Here is a 19309-nt window from a genome sequence, read left to right as displayed (position 1 = left end):
TAAGAGGCAATTATCCATTCGTAAAGCAACAAAATAAAACCAGAATGAAAATTTCAAACCAATTTAGATTCATTTTGATGGTGCGAAATGTTTCAGGGAGCAAAAACGATTCCTTGTATTTGGTTATAAAGAGTTTGATTGATACACAGCAAAACATTTTACTGCTGAAAAATAAACTTGCTCACGTTAGCAGACAGTTCTCTATTTGTTCATCCACAAGACATGTGAGCATTTATTTGGAGCAATGTTTCTGGCTACCTCACAAATAAAAGCAGAAAATATAAGTGTCATTTAAGTTGGTTTTGGGCTCCACCGGCTCAGTAAAACTCGTCTCTTCATCTGCTAAATGCTCCATTATGTTCAACAGTTTTACTGCTTGGTTTGAAGGCTTCATGTTGCTGAGCAGGTCTCCTTTTACAAATTTTGAAAATAATGAAAGAAACGGAGGTAAAAAAAAAAACAACAAAAAAACTGCCAACCCAGGTAGCCGCTCATGTAGAAGCAATTAAAGATGCTTGAACTGATACTGGGAGACAATATTTTATTTAAACAGCCACCTTTTTCCATCATTTCTGAGCCTCAGAACTTCATCAGTACAGCAGATAGACACATGACATTTTAGGAGCAAAAACATCTGAATTCTGGTCAGAACTGACACCGTATCAGTTTTACATCCATCCAGATGTCACAGTCTAAAGAATAAATACGTTTTTTGCGATGCAGGATTTTTTTTCAGATAAATTTTAAAGCCGTGGAGGACAATTAACAACTCATTTTGGTTTAAGTTTGGACAATCTTTGGTCATTATGTAGAAACTTTGTGATTTTGTGAATTTTTTTAGTGACTGAACAAATTTCATGTCATTTTGAATCATTTTTAACAACTTTTAGGTAATTTTGGACAAAGTTATATAAATGAAATTGTTAATCATTAATCATAAAATGCAACAAATAAAGTTATCGTACTACATCACTGTAAACACTTCTTTTAACTCCTGGTGACGCACCTTCCAGGTTTTGTACTCACGGCTTTGTTGGCGTGCTTCTCACTTCTTTGTTTCCACAAACAACACAACAAGTCACTTAGTTTGGTTGGATATGCCAATCCATTTATTTGGTTGAAAAAACAACAATCAAATGTCCAAATTACAATTCAAAGAACTGCGCCACCCTGTGGTCAAAAACAATGTATCACTTTTGTCCCACACCTGAACTAATCAGTGGCTCCTTAAATGCACACTCTACTCCCCCTGCAGCGCCCCCCTGGTGACCCTTAAAATGGTTCCACCAACTCCCCTTAAATCAATGTAAATGACCCTTGTTTTACCGTGAACTTCAGTCATTGCATTTTAGTTGGTAAACGTCAGCTTTAATGTGTTCATTCTCCTGCATTTATTGTGTTTGTTGTCAGATTGTGTTCATAAACGTGTGACCGATGTGAACTGTGTGTTCTCCTCCTCACAGGTGTCATGTCCAGGTCAGACTACCCTCCAGGGTACCATGAGTCCCCTGGCCCGATGTACGGACCTCAGGGTGGGAACTACCCACCTCCCCCTGCCTATGGCTTCCCCTCCTTCGGTGGTCCACAGCCCGGCCAGCCCGCCGCTCCCTACCCCACTGGTCCCAACACCCCTCTGTTCCCAGGCCAGCCGGGGGGCTATCCTCCCGGCCCTTACCCAGGACAGCCTCACCACGGCGGGCCTCCGGGAGCGGGATACCCCAACCCTCCTCCGATGCCCCCCATCATCCCCCCTACCATACCATCAGATGCCCTGAGCTCTGGTAAGGAATTTATATTTATGAAACAAATATGACATTGATGATATTTTGATGACTTCCCGGGATCTTTCTGCGTGGAGTTTGCATGTTCTCCCTGTGTATGTGTGGATTTTCTCCAGGTACTCTGGCTTCCTCCCACAGTCCAACGACATGCTGAGGTTAATTAGTGATTCTAAATTATCCGTAGGTGTGAATGCGAGTGTGACTGTTTGTCTCTGTATAGTCCTGAGATAGACTGGTGACCTGTCCAGGGTGTCTCCTGCTTTCACCCTGAGTCAGCTGAGATAGACTCCAACCCCCCACGATCCGAATGAGGATTAAGCGGTGTGTAGATAATAGATGGATATTTTGATTAAACTTTTTGCCACTGTGTCCTGACATTTTCAAACCCTGCACTGACTCCATGAACCAGTTGGCAAAAACAAGCTGCACCCAACCAGCGGTACAACCTTTAAACATCCGCCCAGTTGTATGTAATTCTCATAATTGAAATAACGTAATGGAAAAGCTTAATGCTGAAGAATTATGAGGCCAAAATGCATGTACGAGATTTCATCCTCTAGTTTCTGAAAATGTGCTTTGAAAATGGCTTTTAAGAAACATCTAATGCTGACGCCATAATTTATGTAAAGAATAAATATCCTACAAGAAATACTCACACTGACCGCCTGTGTTTGTATGAGAATTATGAAGCTTTATATTTATTTTATAGATTATCTTAGAGATTAGCGTAAAGGCTGGAAACAGGGCGAAACAAAAAACCTGTCCAAAGTCAACAAAATCCACCTACCAGAGCCTCTAAAGCTCTGTAAATAACGCACTCTGTCATGTTTATTTTGCAACAAGAAAGTGAATAAAGGCATTTCTTGTCATCACTGTTGCATTATTGAGGTGTTTCTTGCTGCTCTTTGGAGCCACTGATCACATTTCCCTTCTACTATTGACACAGGTGACGAGTTTGCAGCTCGTGGCAGCAATTGGGATTCTCTGAGCATTCGACACGCCTTCATCAGAAAGGTAACGTTCACAATCTATGTTGAACTGGACCCAGCTTTTTTTGTCTTATGTATGATCAAAGAGCACAGCACCTGTTTGTCTCAAAGGTGAATCCTTGGTTAACCCATGGGATATATCTTTTATTCAACATAAAAAAAAAACATTTTTTTTATGTTTATTATGATCATGTCTTTACAAATACCATAATTATTTATTATGGAAACAATCACTTATTAATAAAAAATGACTGGATATCACTAAAATGTCAACTAAATAACCGTCCGAATTTAATAACAACCACCTTCTAATTAGCTAAACAATAATAAAATGAGCTTATTCAATAATGGTTTTGATTGTGTTCTTTTTATTAAGTTGAGATAATTATGACAGGTATTTCTTTTTTGGCAATATATCAAATTTTATATGGAAAATAACAAACCGTGTCAGTGTCTGAGAAATCACTTTCAACGTTAATATAAAGTAGTGTGTAAGTCAAATGTGGATTTATCACGTCAACAGGTTTACTACAATATCTTTATAAATAACTTTCAATTTCAATTTTACTCAGTTGTATACATAATATTTAGAAGACTCTTTGTGTAAAAATGCCATGTGGTGTTTGGTTGTGATGTTGATTTTAGGCCTGAAAACAGCAAACATGTCAACTATGATGCCTGTCAACTATGTTACAAAAAGTCCCACAATTATATATTGACCCAGCACGCCATCAGAACATAAATGAAACAAGATTTCCATCAGGAAAAAAAATATTTGTCCTAGAGGGGATATTATAAAAGCTGCATGGTTCTGTGAACAGACATGTCACTTTAACACAAATAAGCTAGATAGTAGATAAAAAATATTTTTCTCACAAAAATGTGTAGAAAGTCTGAGCAGCTGTACAATATCATGTATAGTTATACTAAGATTAAACTAAGAAAATAAGCTCAAATAAGACAGAACTTCTTTCATCCTGAAGGAAATGTGTGTGCCAGATATTACTCATAACATGGAAATAAATACCTAATAGAAAACCCATAAGATATAAGTATGATACATTACTTAATAAGAAGTACTGGCAATGATTCTGAAGTAAGGTTGAAGTGAAGGCCGTTACACAATCAGTCAGTGTGTGAAGTTAACTGTTGTCTGGTTCTGGTTAAAGAGGTGCTCAGCTGCTGGTACAATGCTTGTTTTCCTATTAGTCCTGTAACCTGGACAGTGTAAATGCTGCCCACAAGACAGCCACCGAAAAGCAGTGAAGAAAACGTGCGTTGGGTCCCGAATGATGCTCTTGGCTTTCCTACATTTTCACTGAATGAGCTGTAAAATGTGGTGAGAGTTCCAGTTGACGCCACATGAACTCCTTTAAGAAATACTGGTGGCATTCCTTTAACCCTCCTGTCGTCCTACGGGTCAAATTGACCTGCTTTAAAGTTTGAAAATGTGGGAAAAAATATATTTTCACAGTGAAACTTCTGATTTCCAGATTTGCAACATTTTTGGGAAATTTTTGAACATTTTTTGGTGGAAAAAAGAAATGCTAAAAATTTTTTTTCTTTAAGAACATTCACCAAAAAATCAACCAAAATCCAGCGAAATTTGCTGGATTTTGGTTGATTTTTTTGTGAATGTTCTTAAAGAAAATATTAGAAGTTTTACTGATATATATGTAATCACTTTAGATATTTTTAGGATTTTTTTGTACTAATTTTTTTGGAAAATATTTAAAAGAATTTTCTTGCCAAATTTTGAGGATTTTTTTTTTTTTTTAAATAAAACTTTTAAGGGAAACTTTTAAGGAATTATTGGAATTTTCTTCCTAAAGGTTTTGCAAATTTTCAGAAATTTGGGGAATTTTTTTGCTGAATTTTCAGATTTTTTTTTTTAGTCAAGGAAGCAATATTTTTTGGTGCCCGTAAATGAGGACAACAGGAGGGTTAAGATGCAGTTTCGTATCAAACACAGAGGTTTCAGATCCCTGGATTAGTGCTGCCTGACATCTGTGCTCTCTAGAGAAGGTCACCACTGCCTCTTTGTTTTACATATGACTCTGTAAAACAACAACGCAGGCTCACAGCACTAAGCGCAGCAGCAACAGTTTCACCACAGATGCAGAATTTGCTAAACAAAGAACACAAGACTCCCATTAGCAAAAGAGAAGGGTGTTCAGTGGCGCTCTGAGAGGATGAGTAACATCTGTAAACCATTTGACATGAGGGGAAATGAGGACAAACACTTGGGACAGGTTAAGACAGCAGCATTTCACAGCAGGTGATGGAAAATGTCCTATTTGCTGATGAATCCCAGTTAGAGATTAATGTCAGTAGCAGAAGGATGTAAGTAAAGAGACCAATAGGAGAGAAAATGATAAAAACAGTGTGTCAAACAGTGAAGCATGCTGCTGGGAATGTTTTAGTCTGCTGGGATTAAACACCTGGACTGAATCAGCTCCACCCAGACCAAGAAGCAGGAACACTCCGTTCTGGAGAGACACGCTTCACTCTGTGGTTTCAACGATTCAAGCTGCAGCAGGAGATGAGTCCAAACAAACCTTAAAGCTTTGATCTGACGACTGAAAAGTCCAAGAAGTACCGACTGTCGTGAACTTTCCTCCACAGTCAGGTGACCTGAACACCACTCAGCAATTATGTGGACATTTGAAGACTGAGAAAGCCAAACATTCCTGGCATCAGAAGCTGTTTGGGTCGCTGTCAGATCATGCTGGGACCACATGGAGGAGAAGGTTTTGCAAGAGATTCAAAAATCCGTAGACATTTTGACAGAGAATCAACTTTGGACTTAAATTGTTGAAAAGATATTATAATTTCTAATCAAACATTTTGCATGAAAACTGAAACTAATGCAAAACAAGTGTTTTCACTGAAGCTCTCAGACGTGGGAAAACCTCTTTTGGCAGCAGGAAGCTCCTTGAATTTCCCTCGGGATTAATAAAGTATCTATCTATCTATCTATCTATCTATCTATCTATCTATCTATCTATCTATCTATCTATCTATCTATCTATCTATCTATCTATCTATCTATCTATCTATCTATCTATCTATCTATCTATCTATCTATCTATCTATCTATCTATCTATCTATCTATCTATCTTTTTCTGCACAACTTTCTTGGTGATTTTTCCTCATAAAGCTGCTTCAGTTCGGCCACATTCTCAGGATGTCTGTGTGAACTTCACTTCATTCCACAGCATCTCTGTTATGCAACTCTCAGTTATGACTCTTTCTTAAAATAGAGTCTTTCTGTTCGTGATTTACTGCAATGTTTGGCCTCATTGTCCTGCTGCCGGACAGCCACAAGGACATTATCCTCTAAAATACCCTCATTTTAATCAGTTTATTTGCACAGAAGAACATTAAACACAAGCTAAAGCTGCTCTGTACCAGACTGTAGCGCTAGGCAAGAAAGAAAGAAAGAAAGTAGAAATGGCAGAAAAAGTGAATTTTTAAAAAAAAAAGGATCTCATATTCACATGTTTAAAAAAGTCATTTCAAGCTACTGCTGACAGGTTTGGTTTCTCTGGATCCATTTTTTGTCTCTATAGAAAAGTCTTTAAAATCAGTTATTCGCTTTAGTTCAGTCGGGAGCTTAATCCATTCCATTATTGCTTTGTAGGAAGAAACTGATTGTCCGAAGGCCGTTTCACACAAAGGGATGCGACACTAGAAGAAGCCCTTGTTGTCCTGCTAGTATTTCCAAACATGAAATAAAGTTGAGAGGTGAGGGCACATAGCCAGGAACAACCTTGAAAACCAAACGTACATTAGCATACATGATCGTGTTCTCAAAATTGAACATCCCATCACAAGCTATGTGGGTAAATTTTCATGTGCAGTGATGTTTTTTTGGAGAGAAGCAGCAGCTTCCTCTCTGCCACAGTGCTGCATGCAAATATGCACCATGATTTGCATACAGTCGACTTGCCGGCCTGTTTTTTTAAGTCCCTGATTGTCCTGCATTGTCATTCTACCTGGACACACACTTCTAGGGAGAGTTGCCACAGTCATAAATGATCCCCATTTGGACTGATAAGTTATTTAACTGTCTGAAAGGACCTTATGACCCTCTTTAGTTTGATGCAAATCTGAAATTATTCATCATAGCTTGTCTTCGTTGATCTGTTTGGTGATGATCAGATGTTTCTTGTGAACAACAAAACCCACACTTATTTTCTTGCTTCATTATATGAACTCCAAGTTTTTTACATTTTTAATATGTTTACATACTTGACTGATTTCTTCTTTGAATGAACACTGCCTGCAGTTCATCTGAAATGTCTTTTGGACACAGCTTAATCACGTAAGGCTTCACTGTTGCACCAAAAAGAGACATTTTTTGATTTTTTTTTTTTTTTTTTTTTTTTTTTTTTAACCGAATCTGGTTTGTGTAAAAGATTTAGTTTTGGATTTTAAAAAAATCAAAGACGTTTGATGAAATGTCACTATTTAGAGCTAACATTTGGTTAATTTTTGGATGAGGAGTTGAAGCGCTGTTTTTGACAGTAGAAAATATGTTGATTGTTTATGTTTTTACAGTTTCTAGCTCCGACTAATGGTGTAATTTAGTGATTTTTAGGTAACACAACGATAACGTGCTCATACCCACACTTGTGTTCTTGCTTCATTAGCTTTTGTTGATGACCTTATAGCCAACAGGTTCTGTTACTTTTTGTGACCTATGCGATGGACGTTTGAATAATTACTTTCAGTATGGACAACAACACAATAGTAGGTGTGTTTTGTTCAAATAGACTGTATTCAGTCATAATTGTCACGTCGATGAAGATCTGACCATATTTTAAGACACTCTGATACATAAATGCAGATATTTCCAAAGCCTTTGCAGAAGAAAGGGGAAAGAAAATCTACAGTAATGGCCTTTTTCATCTGGACAAGAAAGGATGGAGGGAAATGAGAAGATAAATACACACCTGAGAGCTGAAAAAGGGAAACCAGCAAAAGCAGCAGACAGAAACGTGAGAGCAGCAAATAGAGGAGAAAACTGGACGTAAAATCAGACGATCTGGACATCATAAATAGAAACAGAGAGTAAACAGTTGTTCCAAGAAGTGGGTGGATTTACTGAAAGCTCGTGGGAAACAAGGAACTACTTTTATTAGTGAGCTGATCCTGGAGCAGGGTTGGATAAGATGGTTGAAACACCTCTTTGACCTGCTCAGACAGACGTGGAATTATAGGTTTGAGGTGGAGCCAGTGAAAGTTAAATCACAGTTTGTGTGGAATATCCCTCCTCTACCTTCATCCTCCTTAACTATGTCAGTCCCAAGTAGTTTCTGGACAGTTTTTGCTTCTGTCACATTTATTATTTATTCACTGTGGGCTCATTTTTTGCTGCAATATAAAGTCCTGAACCTCTACGGAAACAACACAATTGTGGCTACAAAGGGAGAGAACTTAAAAATGTTTTTTGTGCAATATAATAATGTGGCAATGGCAAAAAAAAAAGTTTGATAATTTGTTTTACAAAAATCTAAAGAAACCTGTAATCAATGTACAACATTTTTGGATTTTTTTGTCACATGACTATTGGTCACAGCTGAGTCACTAAATGCTTCACAGTTGCAACAAGGAGCACAGAATTTTTTTGTTTGTTACAGAATCTGGTTCAAGCAAATGGTTCATTTTTGGCATTTTTTAAAATGAAATATTTAAAGAAACATCATGATTTTGAGGTTAAGTTTGGTTACATTTCAGATGAATAGTTGAAGGTCTGTGTTAGAAAGTTAAAAATGTAATTATTCTTCCTGTTTTTATAGTTTCTGGCTTTAATAAAAGGTGTACTTTTTGAAATCACATGCTTTTCAAACCTGCCAGCAACACGCAAACAAGTCAGCGATTATTTAAATTTATGAGCATTTGATTCGGTTTTCATTGGAACTCTGATTTTGAATTTGGTTTCTGTTGATTTAATGTGCATCTGTGTGTGAGAGATGTTGGTATTTGATTATGACCAGCGATGGGTTACAGATTGTGTTTTTTCTCCTCTCCGCTGCTCAAATCCACCTTCAGCATTAGCGATACACCGACACTGCAGGTTGATGCTGCGAATCCTTTACTTTTTCTTGCCATTGTCTAGTAAAATGTTCGTATTTTTTGGTGCCGTACAGAATGAAGAACAACATAAATGAGAGACGACCTGGGCTGGTTTGGCATCTTCTAATTACCTATGTATGATGTTTTTCAGGTGTATTTGATTCTGGCGTCTCAGCTCCTCGTCACAACAGCCATCGTGGCCGTTTTCACATTTGTGTGAGTATCCTGAGTGTGTGTTTTGTGTGGTTGTTTGTCGATGCGTCTGTGTCTATTTTAACTGTGTCTGTTTGTCACAGCCAACCTGTCAGGAGTTTTGTACAGCGAAACCAGGCGGTGTACTGGGTGTCATAGTAAGTATCACTCTTTGATGTGCTCACATAAGAATCAGAAATCAAACTTTGCAAATGTTAATACATGAATGTCTGCATGTTTTTTCCCCCATTTTAGTGCAGTATATTTCATCACCCACCTTGTGCTGGTCTGCTGTAAGGGCCCCCGGTGAGTGTGTTTGCTTGATTTTACAAAGAAAATTTGGATGAAGCCAGTGATTCCAAACCTTTTTGGGGTCTTACAAACAGCAGTGTGTAGTCGGATTACATTTACATTAACAACCCCTCAGATTTATGCTTCTGACACTCTGATGCTTCACTATTAATAATGTAATGATGACATATATGATAGTATATCAGTCAGAGGAACCAAATCAATACTTTTGCTTAAATACTTTAATTATGTTTTGCTGCCAACACTCATGTAATGATTCTTCCATTTGTAATGGAGTATATTTACTTTTCTGTACTGATAGTTTCACTTAAGTAAAGGATCTGAATGCTTCTTCTGCCTCTGCTTTTATTGTAGGAGGAAGTTTCCGTGGAACGTCATTCTGCTGTCCGTCTTCGTAAGTCCTTGCAGTTTGACTTTTCACTCGGGAAATAAAGGCATATAATTACTGACAGTTTCTTGGAATTGAACCAAATCTATTCTTACACTTAAATAGTCCAACTTTGTTTGAGACAGTTTCCTTTAGATCCTGGTTTTGATGGATTAGTGCTACACAGTTCACTTAGTACCAGAGCAGTGAGTCACCACATGTGACTAAAACACTGTTTGCACAACGATTTTGATACGTTATGGGTTTTAATCCTACTACAAATCCACTGCTGCGGACCACAAATTTTTTAAAGATTTTTTTTTTTTTTTTTTTTTAACAGACTCTGGCTTTGTCCTACATGACCGGATCCATCTCCAGGTAAATTAAAAAAAAACAGCATTAAAAAGAAAAACTTGCATTGTCCAGATAAATAACTGTCCTCATTATTAACTTTCTTGCGGCTTTTTCGTTGTAGTTACTACGACACTAAAGCAGTGTTTCTCGCTCTGGGCATCACCGCCGTCGTCTGCATCGCCGTCACCGTCTTCTGCTTCCAGACAAAGGTACAAGAGTGTGTGTGTGTGTGTGTTTGTGTAACTGCTAATCAACTTCTAATGTCCACAGGGTGTTTGTTCAGCCACACTTGTTCCAACACGCCTGTTGGTGATTTCTCCGTCTAGGTCGACTTCACCAAGTGCCAGGGTCTGTTCTGTGTCCTTGGGATCGTAATGTTTGTGACTGGCATCATTACAGCCATTGTGCTCTCCTTCAAATATGTGAGTCAGAGCCCATGTGAACAACAAAGTTCTTTTCCTGAAAGCTTTCCATGTTTCCTAATGACTGTGTTTTGTTGCAGATGCTGTGGCTTCACATGCTTTATGCCGCTTTAGGAGCCATCGCCTTTACTATGGTGCATAATTCTCCTTTAACCTTTTTACAGTTGCCCTTATTTGCTGTGATATCTCTAATTTTTTCTGTTTTCTTCATGCAGTTCCTGGCATATCACACGCAGCTACTGATAGGAAACAGGAAACACTCCATCAGCGAGGAGGAGTACGTGTTCGCCGCGCTCTCCATCTACGTTGATATAGTCCAGATCTTCCTGTTCCTGTTGCAAATAATCGGAGCTTCCACCAAATAAGGGTTCACTGCTGGGTGCAGGGAAGCACCAAGCACCTCAATCATTCCATGCTTTTGTTAAACCTTTGCTTTTTTCAGTAAAAAATATGCAAACGTTTATAAAAAAAAATCACAAAACACTCCAGGGAAAATGTCCTAAGGGCTGAATTTGAGATATAGTTACAACATAGGTCAAACCTAATGCGATAATGCGCTTTTTTCTGAACTGTTTATATCTACTTTAAGCAATTTTGTAGTGGTTAATAGATAATATTAATACTAGAATATAAATATCATATATCAACGTGTATTCCCTCTTGCTGGATTTAAATTAAAGCAGAACATTTTTCTCTGCGTGTACATGTATTACTATAAGTTAATGTTTCCAATCTGTGTAGATGTTGAGAAAATGGGCAAACTCAAATTTGCCAACACACATAACACCTCCCTAGTTGGTTCTGAAGTACAGAAGGAATGACAATACCACAAGATCTGATGCTTAGTCAGTACTTAGGCGTACTTTTTCACAGCTCAGTACTCCTAACTGCAACCCGTTAGATGCTACATCACTGCAGTGCCTTCCCCGTGTTTCTGAGGAGACGTTTTTTACTTTACAAAGTACATGTAGTATGCCTCTGTTTCGGTCAGCTGGGTGGAGTTTTCCACACAGGACACCACGATCAGTGCCAAGGTGTTACATTATTGGAACATTTTTGAACACCAGGGAGTTCCAGCCAATGTGGCAGCATCCAAAAGTTCCTCAGACAATTATCTCCACCCAGCTGGTTCTCAGCTGACTACAAACACAGCCCAAAAACACAAAGGTACATAGAACTCTTTCCTCAAAAATAAACGTTTTGAATGTACAGAACAGACGTGTGGGGTAAGAGGTTGTAAATATACATATCAATGCTGCAGAGAATCAGTTTCATATCAAATAAAGATTCTTCTTTGTGAGTTTTGTTGTGGTTCATTTGCAGTTTGATTGTTCCTGTTTAAATATACATTTTCCTTTTTCATCAGCAGAGATGTAATAATCAGTCTTTGGGCAGGATATGATGTCAAATCATAGCTGCCATACGTGAGCCTCATCGTTCCACTTTAACCTCTGAATGATGGTAGTAACCACTGTTCCCTCTAAGCTTCGCGCGTGCGCAATTGCGCACTGCTGACACGGTCTCCGCGCACAGATCTGCGCTGCGCACACACACAAAAAAAAAATCCAACCTAAATTGTAAATAAAATAAACACGTAACAATTCATTCTGTGCTATTTTTCAATGTGAGTCAGTGAGTGACCGGTGACTGGCTGCTGCAGCCAATGATGCGATTCACATACGTATTTACCATAGACTGTATATAATGGTATTTACGCAGCTAATCAAAGTCAGGCTTCCTTATGTGCAGCTACCGTTGTTCTCATAGATATGAATGAGTAGATAGGACACGCCCCTTTGAGCTACGTGCTATAGCGAGGCTAAGCTAGTGGGGGCAAAGTTTCAGTGCATTCCGTTGATGTAGACGGCGTGAAAACGGAAACAAGTATGCCGGCTCACTGTGCTGCATACAATTACACACTACCTCGTATGATTGAGACAAGGAAACTTGGAATGACTTTTCATAGGTAAGAATAGTTTTTGGCTCTTTTTTCATTATGAAATCTTGTTGAGAGCTTCCAGTCTATGAGAGCTAACTAGTTAGCCACTAGCAAAACGCTAAGGCGAGCTAGCAGCTTGACAAGCAAATACCAGACGATTAATAGTAGCTGTAGTATAGTTGTACAAGCAGTAGTAGTATAAAATAGCTGTTAGAGTCATAGAAGTAGTATCAGCATTTGTAATAGTATTATAAGTTGTAGTAGCAGTGCCAGTATCAGCAGCTGTAGTTCTGTGTACTAGCACGACTACTAGTAGTAGTCACATTGCTATTACTACCACCAATACTACCAATAGTAGTTATAAAGCCTAACTCATATATATCCAGATTACCATCTATGTTCTTCCTCCAAACCCATTTTATGATTGGGATTACAGGCAGTTCTTTAGGACTGCTCTCAAATAATTGAAATGTTACTAAACAAGGTTATACTTATCAAATTAAATAGCTCTGGTATCCAGTATATTGTACTTAATTTATTAGCATGATTTCTTTTTAATATGTTGTGTACAGACTTAATTACTTCTCTGTCTACTTTTCTTACTCCATGTAGGTTTCCCAGAGACTATGGGTTGAGGAGGAATTGGAAGTTTGTCGGCTTAGACCTGGTGTCATTCCATCAGTGTTAAACTTCCCGGCTCATCTTGGAAGAGTACGTGCCAGAAAGACCACGACCAAGCAGCCTTGAGATCTTAGGCAGCGTCTCCCTGAGGTGGGTGTCAACGGTGTTCACGGTCAGGTCTGTGGTAATCCCGTCAAAAAACAAAACAGAAAAAAATCTAGATTATAAATCAACATGTAACCAAAGCACTGTGTATAACGCCATAGTATAGGATGTAGTTCAGAAAATGTCAAAGTATAGTATGCTTTACTCAAGAATAACATAGTATGGCCTGTAGTTCATAGTAAAGCATGTTGGCAAGAAAAAAAAACAAAACATAGATTATTATGTGGTTCAAAAAGCGCAAAATGATAGGATGTTGCCTAAAATTGTCATGTATGATATATGGTTCAAAAAATGTCATAGTGCAGTATATTGTCAAAATAGTATGTAATTCAAGAAAACATCAGAGTATAATATGTCATCTAAAAAATGCCATAGAATAATAATTTCATTGCACAAGTAAAAGTATAGTAACTTTTAAAACTGTTCGAATTCTTATATGTTGCCAAAAAAAACAAAAACTAAAACAAAAAAAATGTCACAGTAATATGTCAATTAAAAAAGCCTATAGTATAGCGTGTCGCCCAACAAACATCATAGTATAGCATGTCGCTCTAAAAACGTCACAGTATAGCCTTTAGTCCACAGCTGTCAGTAGATGAGGAGCAACACAAAAACAGTCCAAACGCTGGTTTCCAGAGGGTTAGATGAGAATTTATTTGAAAGAGTAAGTTTACAACAACACAACATGTGAGGGGGTTAAAAACAAATGGGTGTTAGTAAAATAAAAATAAATAAACAGAACTAAAAGTGAACTTCATGTTGACATTGATGGGCATTCCAACCAGGAACAAAGTAAAAGATAATCAATACGAAAACATACTCTTCCTGTTCACCTCTTAAAACCCCAAAACACACCGCAGTAGCACCCTAAACTAAAACTACCAATGGGTTCCCTGTTTTCCTTTCTGAACAATTCAAAGGTCCCTCTCTATCTCCCCACACATCCACCAACCACTGGAGCACATCTCCAAAGTTCTGCCGGGCCAGCTCAGCTTCCCCTCAGAAGAAGTTCCACCACCTGCCAGATGAAGGAGCCTTTTGAGAGGCAGCTGGCATCGTGATTGGACTGTACTTTGGTCTGTTCCGGTCCAGCATCAGCTCCAGAGACGGCAGGTGGGACGAGTCAACGGAGGCCGGGTGGACGAAGGCATGCAGCTGAGTACAATCCAGAAAACAACAGAGGAGGAGTGCAGCAGCCCAGAGCCAGAACAAACAGAGTAGCATCGTATGTCTCTTAGAAAACATCATAGTATAGCCTTTGGGATGAAAAAACGCCATCATATACATCGTATATTGTACAAATAACAAGTCAAAGGAAAGAGACATACATTGTAGAATTGTAGTAATTGTGGGCTGACTGATTTACTGATTATCAGTATTTTATTTTTTACTGATTTATGGTAATGAATACATTTAAAAATGGTGCTACTTTGGCTCTGAACCTTTATCTACCTGTGGTCGCTCTGTCTTCTGGAGTGATTTGATTGGTTATACGTCAGGAATAAAACTCCTTTAGCATCTGTAAACAAAATGAAAACGTATCAACAAAGTTTTCTGTTAGAGTTTGTGTTCTAAGTTTAACTCCAAGATTTTAAATACTTTCATTTACTGCAAGTGAACATCTACTCCAAATGTCTCACTAATAATCATTATCAGCCTTAAAAACCCACAAAACACCCCTCTATACTCGACCACACTTAGTACAGTCCAGTTCCCCCTTCTATAAATCTGCTTGGAATCTTCCACTTCCTGTTTGTCAAAGTGGCCTTCTACCTGGACAGGTTTTGTTGGAGCTCATGCAACAAACATTTTGGGTAACTGCACTTTAATATGGATGGATGACACTGAATTAGAGTCTGTTTTAATGAGACTGAGTTAAGATGTGTAGCTTTGTCATTAAATAGTAAATTATTTCTCAGAATTCACAGAGAAAAGTCTGAAATGTTTGCTAGGTTAGCGTCCCACATGTTCTTTGGCTCAGCTAAAGCTAACTCTCTCCAACTTCTGGATCTCTTGAGTTGCTTGTTGTTAAAATATCTTGCTAGAGGTGCTGAAGCTCAGAAAGTCTGAGATGTTTGTTCAAAATAAGCTCATTCTCAAGTCTTATCTGAACTGTCCTCTTTTGTTTGAACTTTCCCTAAACTTAGGAGTTAATGACAGAGCAGCACATCCAGACTCAGTCTCATTTATGTAGAGATTAAACTTCAGTGTCATTCATTGATGTTAAAGTGCAGTTTTTCAAATGTTTGTTGCACATGCTCCCGACCAAACCAGTCCAAGTGGAAGACGATGTGAAGAGAAAGCTCCAGAGGATGAATATCACACATTTACATTGGAAATAAATGTCCTTTAATTAGACATTGTCATGCAAAAGTTGGATTTCCCTTTAATGATGTTCAAATCTTTGTTGAGTGCTTTGTTGATGTTGGTTTCTAAATGTTTTTTGACACTCGGCGCCAAAGATTAAAACCTTCAACACCTCACAAGCTGCAACAATTCACACATTATCAACTATCTTTCTGACTAAACTAAGATAAAACGTGAAAAACTGCCTGATTCCTGCATAATGAATGTAAATCTTTTTGTTTTTTATGACAGTAAACTGAATATATTTGGGCTTGACATTTTATAAACAAAAACAAGAAATGAATTACTGGAGAAAATGACAGATTAATGGACAAAAGAAAATGTGTTTTCCAACATATATGGCTGAATTACTCCAACATTACTAGATATATACAATTTTAATTCAATTTTATTTAGATAATGCCAATTACAGGTCAAATTGTCTCAAGATGCTTTATTTTCATATTTTTTTGTCATATTTAAAATATGACAAAGTAAGAAATTTAAACCTCTTGACTAATCCAATTTATTATTTGGTTTTTAAGAGACTAATTGACAATTCAAACTTTCTCCACTAAAACTAATAAACATGAGGTCAAATAGAAGGAACAGTTTTAAATACTGCAGTCCCACGAAGACAAGAATAAAGTTTCTCAACAAAAACTAAATCTGCTGGTGGATTCCATGAGAGTCCTAATAAAGGATAATAATGTGTGATACTAAAGGTTTGTGGTGCTAAAAATCTCCAAGTAAAGATATCAAGTTGAACATCTGGATGGAGGTTGATAAAAGTTGACCTCTCTTCATTTGTGTGGAGCAACTCCATGGATTTCATCGATGGTGGTTTAAGACCTGCTCTTCTAGTCGTCTTCCTTCTAGTCGCTGTAAAAAGTCAGTCCATCCTGGCCGACTTCAACACCACTTCATGACAACTTGTTCTGCCTCCGACCTCGTGGAAACTCAAGAAACTCGGGAAAACCTGTCGAGACTCGAAGAACTCGTGGAGACTCGAAGAACTCGTCGGGCGGGGGAAGGTGTGGTGGGCGGTGGGGGAGTAGAGGGGGGAGGCCGCCACCCACCTCCCCGCCTACTCTCCACCCTGACTCCACCCAGACTCCGCCTTGGCTCCACCCGTGTGGTCACTTGGAAACTACGATGCCAAAGGGACGACGAATTTATTTCTTTTTATCTGATCTGTAGCTCAGTGAGTTAAGGATTTGCCTATGGAGCTGCAGGTCGCTGGTTCAAGACCAGACCCTTCTTAAATTTTCTCAAAATCCTGACAAAGACAAAGAAAGAAAAAGGCCGGTGGTGGGTCTTGAACCAGCGACCTTCCAGTGGGTAGTCACTCTTCTTATCCCCTGAGCTATTCGCTCAGATACTAATTCTTCTTTTTTTTGCGCATTTATCATCTATTTTTTGTCGTTTTCGAGTTTTTTTTTAACTCGAGTCTCGACTCGACCGTTTTTCTCAGGAGGTTGGACTTCAGCCTTTGTGCTGGAGGGTTGAACCCTCAGTTCCAAGACTTTCCAAAGCCTCCACACCTCCCGAGTCCTCAGGACCTGAGCTTTCAGACAGTCTGAGGGCTGAAATTTTCTAAGTCCCACAGTAGTTCTCTGGTAGATTTAACTTTCAGACAGTCCAAGGACTGATATCTTCTAAGCTCCTGAGTAGTTCTCTGTACGTTTGAACCTTTCGACAGTCTGAGGACTGAAAACCTAAAAGTTCTTGAGCAGTTCTCTGTTATTTTGAACCTTCAGACAGTCTGAGTACTGAAGTTTTAAAAGTTTCTCAGTACTTCTCTGTTAGTTTGAACTTTCTGGTTAACAGAAGCCTTAAAACTTGTGACCATGAGTCTTGATTTCATATTTAGACCATCCATCTGAGTTCTTCTCAGACCTTCACCTGTGGGTTTTTTAGAAATCCTGAACAAACTTTGATTCTTTTCACTGAATAGTAAAGTTTGTGGAGATCAGAAGGTAACATTAGTTTGATAAATGCCTTCAACCTCTAGTAGACTTTATCTGGAAATCAGTTTTCTGAAATGAGTTCTTAGTAAATCTGTCCACAATCAAACCAAGAACAAAGAAAGAGGAAATGTTTAAAGAAACAACTTGATGTTTTCATTTCAGACTAGAAAACATTTAGAAATGTTTTGTCTTTTTAATGTTTAATTGTTGTTTTTTCAAATGTTTTATCAGCTTGTTTGAAAAATTTCCTTGTCTTTCCCAATGTTTAATTTTTTGATTAAATCTTTAAGGTTTTTCTTTTTAAATGTTCTACCACCTTTTAATGTTTAATTTTCTTTTTTAATGCTTCATTGTATTTTCAGTTTAATTCCTATTTAAAGTTTTATTGTCCTAAGATTTAATTTTTCTAATTAAACATTTAGTTTTTAATTAAATGTTTTGACTTTTAAAGGTTTAATAATCTAATGTTTTGTATTTTTCCAAATGTGTAATATTCTTGTTTAATTGTATTTTTTAAATGTTTAATTATCTAAAATATTTCATCTTTAATGTTTAATATTTTTGTTTAAAATTTTTTGTTTAATTTCATAGTTACATGCTTTGTATCTTCCGTTAAATTATCTAATTAAATATTTTGTCTAATATAATTTAATTGTATTTAATGTTTAATTTTCTTTTTTAAAGTTTTATTATATTAAATGTTTTTTCCTTTGATTTAATTGCTTTTTACTGTAGTTTATTTCTTTAATCTGTTTTTTCTGTCAAGATTTTAACCCCAACCTTAAAAATGAAACAAACCCTTAAATCACAATGAAAATACTTCTGTTGTCACAATCATGAGTTAGTCAATTATTCAGTTTATCAATTCAACTTTATTTGTTTAGCACCTTTCACACAGATAATAAAACTAAACAAGCAAAGAGAAAAAACTATGCTAAAACTATGAGTAAAACTCAAAAACATACAAACAAAAAAGAACATCGTAATAAAATGTGTTGTGTCCAGGGGATGGAGGGAGTTTATTGAAGTCTTCTTGGGCTCACATGGGAAATCATTTAAAATATAAACTTGATATTCAGTCTAAGGAAACTGGAAACTGCAGAGCGACAGAAGAACCAACAATATCTCCTGTTTTCTCCTTTAATGAGTCGACTCTTCTTGTGCTTTCAGACCAAAGAACTACAGACTCTTCACAACCTGCTCAAACTCTTGGTACAGGACCTCACCATACGGGTCAAGAAGGTTTCTGTCTCATTTCTACTCTGAAGCTCACCTTCTCCTGCTCAAACTGCTGACAAATGTTTCTGCTGCTATAAAGTCTGGCCTCCAGAACTTCCTAAAAACTCTCAAAGTCTCTTCTGCTGCAGGTTGCTTTGTAGAACTGTTCCAGAAAACCTCACTAAACCACACGGAGGGGCCTCAAGATAGTCGTCCAAATGAAACCATACAAAAACCAAACTAGCACAACCCAAACACTAAAGTCTCCTGCAGCCTACCAGAGAACCTCTGAGAACAGAGAATCAGGACAGGAACTCTTACCTTCTGGACAACCAACGTTGGTTCACAAACAAGAATACAGAATGTGTCTGACCAAAAACCTCTGAAGACTCACTACAGCCAAGATAAAGACACAACTCAGCTGCACCAAATCCACTAATCACTGCACACATTAGCACCATGTGCTAACTGTGGCTAAAGAACCACATGTACCAAGACAACTATCCAGTACAAAGCCCTAAAACACACCAAGAAACACATTAAAGTCTATT

The 19309-nt window shown here is 37.7% G+C and overlaps 1 protein-coding gene across 1 annotated transcript; it reads left to right on the top strand.

Moving 5' to 3' along the window:
- The first annotated feature begins 1442 nt into the window (after window positions 1-1442).
- LOC111571309 (protein lifeguard 3) lies at window positions 1443-11799 on the top strand. The gene is made up of 11 exons (XM_035950054.2): window positions 1443-1781; window positions 2728-2795; window positions 9004-9068; window positions 9149-9202; window positions 9300-9350; window positions 9711-9750; window positions 10064-10101; window positions 10199-10286; window positions 10404-10499; window positions 10580-10633; window positions 10715-11799. Exons 1-11 carry the CDS (start codon window positions 1469-1471, stop codon window positions 10862-10864), a joined length of 1017 nt encoding a protein of 338 aa, XP_035805947.1. The 5' UTR covers window positions 1443-1468; the 3' UTR covers window positions 10865-11799.
- Window positions 11800-19309: the final 7510 nt, after the last annotated feature.

Source organism: Amphiprion ocellaris, unplaced genomic scaffold (assembly GCF_022539595.1).
Source record: "Amphiprion ocellaris isolate individual 3 ecotype Okinawa unplaced genomic scaffold, ASM2253959v1 Aocel_unscaffolded302, whole genome shotgun sequence".
NCBI lineage: Eukaryota > Metazoa > Chordata > Actinopteri > Pomacentridae > Amphiprion > Amphiprion ocellaris.
This window is presented reverse-complemented; position numbering and strand designations above follow the sequence as displayed.

What these genes read in the sequence shown, in the direction of transcription:
- LOC111571309 (XM_035950054.2), top strand. Translation starts at nt 1,469, where the DNA reads ATGTCCAGGTCAGACTACCCTCCAGGGTACCATGAGTCCCCTGGCCCG. An exon ending in GTGGCCGTTTTCACATTTGT is followed by an intron (nt 9,069 to 9,148) that starts GTGAGTATCCTG and finishes TGTTTGTCACAG; the next exon opens with CCAACCTGTCAGGAGTTTTG. An exon ending in TTGTGCTCTCCTTCAAATAT is followed by an intron (nt 10,500 to 10,579) that starts GTGAGTCAGAGC and finishes GTTTTGTTGCAG; the next exon opens with ATGCTGTGGCTTCACATGCT.